General features: G+C 42.6%; 1 protein-coding gene across 1 annotated transcript in view; it reads right to left on the bottom strand.

The window, feature by feature from the left end:
* The window catches only part of sagb (S-antigen; retina and pineal gland (arrestin) b), an 8,944-nt gene extending 5,867 nt beyond the window's left edge, over positions 1-3,077 (bottom strand). Inside the window, exons 1-6 of the mRNA XM_034603633.1 lie at positions 3,000-3,077; positions 2,757-2,825; positions 2,557-2,617; positions 2,213-2,257; positions 1,830-2,029; positions 1,623-1,682 (exon numbers count right to left, since the gene is read on the bottom strand). Coding sequence (XP_034459524.1) covers positions 1,623-1,682; positions 1,830-2,029; positions 2,213-2,257; positions 2,557-2,617; positions 2,757-2,804 — 414 coding nt within the window. The 5' untranslated portion in view covers positions 2,805-2,825; positions 3,000-3,077. The remainder of the gene's footprint in view (positions 1-1,622; positions 1,683-1,829; positions 2,030-2,212; positions 2,258-2,556; positions 2,618-2,756; positions 2,826-2,999) is intronic.
* Between the last annotated feature and the right edge of the window lie 2,923 nt (positions 3,078-6,000).

Genomic DNA, 6,000 nt, shown 5'->3' with positions numbered 1-6,000 from the left:
GTGAGAAGGTTTCTCTAAAGTTGTTTTCAGACGTGTTCCTGTCATGTTCCTCACATGTTCCTCACATGTTCCTATCATGTTCCTGGCATGTTCCTGACGTGTTCCTGACATGTTCTGCAGGTTCTGTATGTGAGAACAAATGTCGGAGTCAGTGTCTCGACATTTTCTGGATCTTCTCCTGCAGCCTCCTGGTAAAATGTCTGTAACATGTCAGAGTGAGTCCATGTGAGGAGACAGCAGGACAATGTCCTGAAGCTTCCCAGAGAGCGAGTGGACGTGTTGATGAGGTTTCTAACACGTGACGGACGTGAAACTGGAAGAACTCAAACATCTCAGGATGAAGAAGAGGAGCCGTACACGTAGAAGACGAAGACGTCAACTTGGAAACACGAGGAGGTTCCAGAGCTTCTGGTGATGAGGGCCGACGCCGGTGTGGATGAGCTGTAAACAACAACACTGATCTTTCCACAGCAGAGTTTATACGTCATGTCCGGCCTCCTGCTGCTCTACAGGCTCCGCCCCTGCTGCTCTACAGGCTCCGCCCCTCGCCTGGATGTTCCCCACATGTTCCTGTTGGTGTGAACGAGTCGGACCGACAACCTGCTGCTGCTGCTTCACAGACACCAACTACACAACATGTCCAGAAACAACCTGCTGCTGCTGCTTCACAAACACTAACTACACAACATGTCAGGAACAACCTGCTGCTGCTGCTTCACAAACACCAACTACACAACATGTCAGGAACAACCTGCTGCTGCTGCTTCACAAACACTAACTACACAACATGTCAGGAACAACCTGCTGCTGCTGCTTCACAAACACTAACTACACAACATGTCAGGACGATATTTTTACACAGTTACACAGTCTTGTTACAGAACAACAGAACTCTGTTCTCCTCTGATTCTCTATTATTAGCTTACGACAACTGATGAGTCTCATATTTTATTTATTATCAGATGAATTTGATAAGAATCAAGTTCACACACCTACATCTAGCTCCCCCAGCAGGCCAGTAGGTAAATCCTGTCATTAGTTCAGAAAACACTGTAACTGCAACAGTTTGTTCTTTTCAAGAAAATAACGTTGGTTTGATTCCGTCTCTGTTTGACAGACGTCTCCACATCAGTGGCAGCTATCTTGGTTCTGTCAGTAGAGTGAAGGTCATACTAAGTATAGTAGTATATATAGTATATATATATATATCTATCTATATATATATATATAGATAGATATATATAGATAGATATTAATATATATATTTAATGGAGGCGAAGTCTGAACTGTATGGTCAAGTCAGATGTTGTCCACATTGACTCTGGTTCTTTCTTCCAGTTAAAAAGTGACTTCTCTCACAGTCGTCAGAGCTGCTCGTTGATGAACTGTTGGTTTCTCTATGATTTTAAGGTCTTGGCCTTCTATGTAAAAAGCCTTGAGATAATGTGTATTAGGATTTGATGCTATACAAATAAAATTGAATTGAACTCGGCTACGGTCCGAGGAACGGGAGGTGACATTTTATTTTACTGAACTTCACAGATTATCTACTGGAACAAAGTCATAGAGAAGATATTATTCTGAGAACTCATCTTCTAATAATTCTAGAAAAGACAAGTTACCTTTCCCACATCAGAAGGTCCCGGCTGCAGAGTGACGGAACACGGCAGGTTGTCTGGAAACTGAAACAAACTCACTTTGAATAAACTCGTAGAGTAAAGTCGTAGAGAGCCTCATGTAAAAGTGTTGATGCTGTGGGGAGCAGGAATAAGAGATAGTAGTCAGTAAAGCTGGATTTCTCCAGCAGGGGGTGCTGAATGGTCTCTCACCTCAAAGAAGAAGGGGAATGCGTTGTCTCCGAGCTTTTGCAGCAGCTTCCTTTGGATCTTAGTGTGAGTTAGATTGTCCTTGTCCTGCAGCTCAGGATAAACCTGACGAGTCACCAGGAACAGGTCCCTCCTGAAGGCCACGCCCAACACGTCCATGTCCTGACGACCGTATTGAAACGTGCACGACAACATCACGTACACTGCGAACGCATCAACGCCTCACATTAAAAAGTGAGGAAGATGAAGTACCACTAACTGCCACTAGAGTCTGAATCCATTGGTTATTATTGATGAATCTGCAGGTGATTTCCTCAATTCAATTCAAGTGCATGTGACAGTAAATGGTTTTCACGTATGTCAAAGGTCAAAGGTCGGACACAGACCTTTCTTTCCCTGCAGCAGCTGCGGGTCGATGAGGATCACTCCATCTGAGAGGACGAGAGGAAACATCTGTCGCAGTTTGAACTAAACTAATTTAGTTTTTGGATCAGTTTCTTCTCTGAAACGTTTGCGATGACTCAGCAGAAAAACAGGAAACAGTTTCTTTTGTGAGAGACATTACATATTTTAATAAATTCAATTATGTTTCATTTATTTTAGTGAAATAAAAGAAGCTGAAGCTCTGGTCAAGAACATGTTAGCCTAGCTAGCATACAGAATGAAGATATGGAGCTAAGCTCATTGAATGAATACAGAAATGTTTGTGCTTGTTTGTGTTGAAACTCACCGACTGGATCCACAAAGTTGCAGTGATCCACAAAGTCTCTCTTGGCCATGTAGACGGCAACCTGAGAGCGGAGGAGGGGTCAGAGCTGCCTGGCTAAAAGGTTCAACTCTTTGTTTTTCATCATTTGTTAGAAAAAAGTTTGTAAACAACATGATCAGAAAATATCAATTTCAGACAAATTAGGGAATATTTTAACTCACCAACTTGTCGCGGGAAACTTTCTTGAAGACAACGTGTTTCGGACTCATCGTGACTTGACGTGTCGACACCTGAAGACCCAATCACAGCTGTGACCTCATATTCAAGTTAACTCAGCTTTAAAGTCTCTTTCGCTACATTTTAAAAACAAACAAAATATTAAATGAAATTATTTTCTGACTGTGCCCTGAAGGAGGCACTGTGTGTGAAAAACAGGTGAAGTGCTCCTTTAAACAAACACTGACCTGAAGCAGAGACGAGTTCAGACGAGTTTCAACTGATCACACTGAGCTGCTTTTATAACGAGGACACACTCAGCCTGGTCAGCATGCTGCTTATTACTGACACGCACACACACACACACACACACGCACATACACACACACACACGCACACACACACACACACACACACACACTCACACTCACACACACAATAATCCTGCAGAACTCAGGCTGATCAAACTTAATCAGCCTTAAATTTTGTTACTGACTGAAACTTCATCACGGACATGACGTATAAACTCTGCTGTGGAAAGATCAGTGTTGTTGTTTCCAGCTCATCCACACCGGCGTCGGCCCTCATCACCAGAAGATCTGGAACCTCCTCGTGTTTCCAAGTTGACGTCTTCGTCTTCTACGTGTACGGCTCCTCTTCTTCATGTCGGTGGTTCAGCTCGTGTGTGACAATGACTATAAATATCTGATGAGGTCACATGATACAGTCAACAAACTGTTTTTTGTCACTTTCTTGTTTGTATTTCGACCTCAAATCTTTAGGCTTGTGGATGATTCCACTCAGCCAACAGTCCAGGCAGTGCCCCCTACAGGCTGCAGTGTTCATCACAGTCTGTAGATGAGTTGATGAATGACCATAAAAACCCACTGAATTATTCAACTTTATGTGTGTGGGGGGGTGTAATAACACACGTGTTCTGATGTTGGTTCATGTCAGTATCACATGACTGTTACATCACATGTGATGAACATAAGTGTCTCTGAGCCGATGAGTTGAATCAGCAGGTTGTTTGCTGACATCCGCGGATTACTGAGCTCACTGGGGGGGGGGGGTCTTTATTTAAAGGTTCTTCCTCTGACGGACGTCTGTGTTCCTGTTATAAATAATAACATGTTAATAAGATGAAAAACATGAATCATTTATAAATAATATGTCATCAGGGGCTTATTGACTGGAGTGAGTTCTACGCAACGCTGAATCACTCGACATTTTCAAAACACTCCTCGAGCACCACCTCTTCACTAAGGCCTTTGGCCTCTGTTAATGCTCCACCCTCCTGTTCTGTAATTGATTTATTCTTTACTTGTATTATTACCTTTTCTCTTTTCTCTACTGTTTTTCCTCACAAACATATGTAAAGCATCCTTGGCTCCCGTGAAAGGCGCTACCAAAATATAAGCCATTATTATTATTATTATATTCAGGATATCTTTCAGTTATCCAGCTGAACTTAACCTAACAATCACAGTCAGTCTAAGTGGTCATGTGCACATGAAAGGGGCGGGGTTTACTGCGTATCACCAATCACAGACATGGACAGTTTGACTGACAGCAGAGCCTCATATTTCACGAGGATCAAACTGTTGTACAATAAAAGTCAGAGGAGAATAAACATCTAGAATAAAAGAAACAGTTACAGCTGCTAAATGCAGGAAGAACAGCTGGTAAATAATATGGGATTGTGTCAGTGTGTTAGTTACAGCGCCCCCTGGTGGCATTTGGTAATAATATATTACTTGACAACAATATAATAACGAATAATAAAATAACTCGGGGCAAGTGGAAGTGAAGTGAAGGACCCTTCTGATGAGAAACGTTTGAATTCCATGATGTTGCCTCTATAATGTTTAGTATTTAATTATATTATTTCACAGGATGAAGCTACTTAAAGGATCAAAGTATTAAAGTATGTGAGGTTCTCCTCCGCTAACACTCCCAGTACATCAGTATCAGTAAGTGGAGCAGATGCAGTCTGTGGTACTGGGAGCACTTTACGGGTCAGACTGGTTCTGTTGGGCTCCAGCAGCTGACAGAGGTTCATCCTCTGAGGAGAATCTAGATCTTTCAGAAACTCATCAGAGGAGCTCAAAGGATCTTGTGGGTCTCTGAAGACCCTGGTCCTCCTCAGAGACTCGAACCATCCACACCAGCTCCACGGATCCTCTAAGAACATGATGTCATGGTTCAAAGGAAGGGATTGGTCAGTGGGCGGAGCTTTATACTGTTTGATCTCTTATCTCCAACTTAACCTGGAGCAGGTCAGCTGCTCAGCGTAAATTACCATGGTGATTTACCACGACAACAAGTGAACGAGCTTCATAGGACAGAAAACTCTGAATTAAACCTGAAGTTACCTGATAACCACAAATCCTGCTTCGTAGTTCAGGTTCCAGGGTCTCATTTATAAAACAGTGCGTGGGATTTATACTAAAAGTGTACGTGCGCACAAAAGCCGAAAAAAAAAGCGTACGCCAAAAAAAATTCTGATTTATAAAACCATGCACACGCACACCTGAACGCAATGTTCACTTTATTAAACACAGTCCACCTGGAAACGTTCGTACGTGGATCCGCCTTACTCCGCCCACTTTCAACCATAAATGGTCAATGCAAAGCACGTCATGAATATTAAATTATGCTGCTGACCAATGGGCTTCCAGCAATGAGAAGAGGAAGTGAAACCTTCTGACACTGACATGAGGTGTTTGTTAGTGAAGTGGAGGTGAAGAGACATTTTATGTGACAGCAGTGATGTCACTAATAAAGAAAATACCCTGATACTCTGCTGCTGCTGTTAACACAGCGAGTGAGAGTGAAGACGATAGAAAGAACCGAGCCGGAAATAAGAAAAGATCCAATTAAAGGTGGAGGCAGAAAAACACCCTGTCAGAATGTGAGGGAACTTGTTGAATCACATGTTCGTGCTTTAATTATCCAAAACTGCAGGATTATTCAATTCAGAGCAGCTGTGATGTCCTCAATCTATAGAATTTTTATTATATGCTCGTGTTTCTACTGGGACGGAATCACACAAAGATCACAGATCGTCATGGGACAGAAACTCTGAACCCTCGTTTCCTCCTCATACTTCACGTGCATCCATCACGCACCAGTGTCACGGCAGTATTTAGTTATTTAGAGCAACCGGACCGATTCCCTCACATCAGTGGATCCTCACCTCCACTCTGGGATATTGTTTGGAAATAGAAGTTTGAAAGTGAAGAGTTT

Source organism: Hippoglossus hippoglossus, chromosome 13, assembly GCF_009819705.1.
Source record: "Hippoglossus hippoglossus isolate fHipHip1 chromosome 13, fHipHip1.pri, whole genome shotgun sequence".
NCBI classification, from domain to species: Eukaryota; Metazoa; Chordata; class Actinopteri; order Pleuronectiformes; family Pleuronectidae; genus Hippoglossus; species Hippoglossus hippoglossus.
Note: the sequence above shows the minus strand (reverse complement) of the source record. Positions and strands in the feature narration are given on the sequence as shown.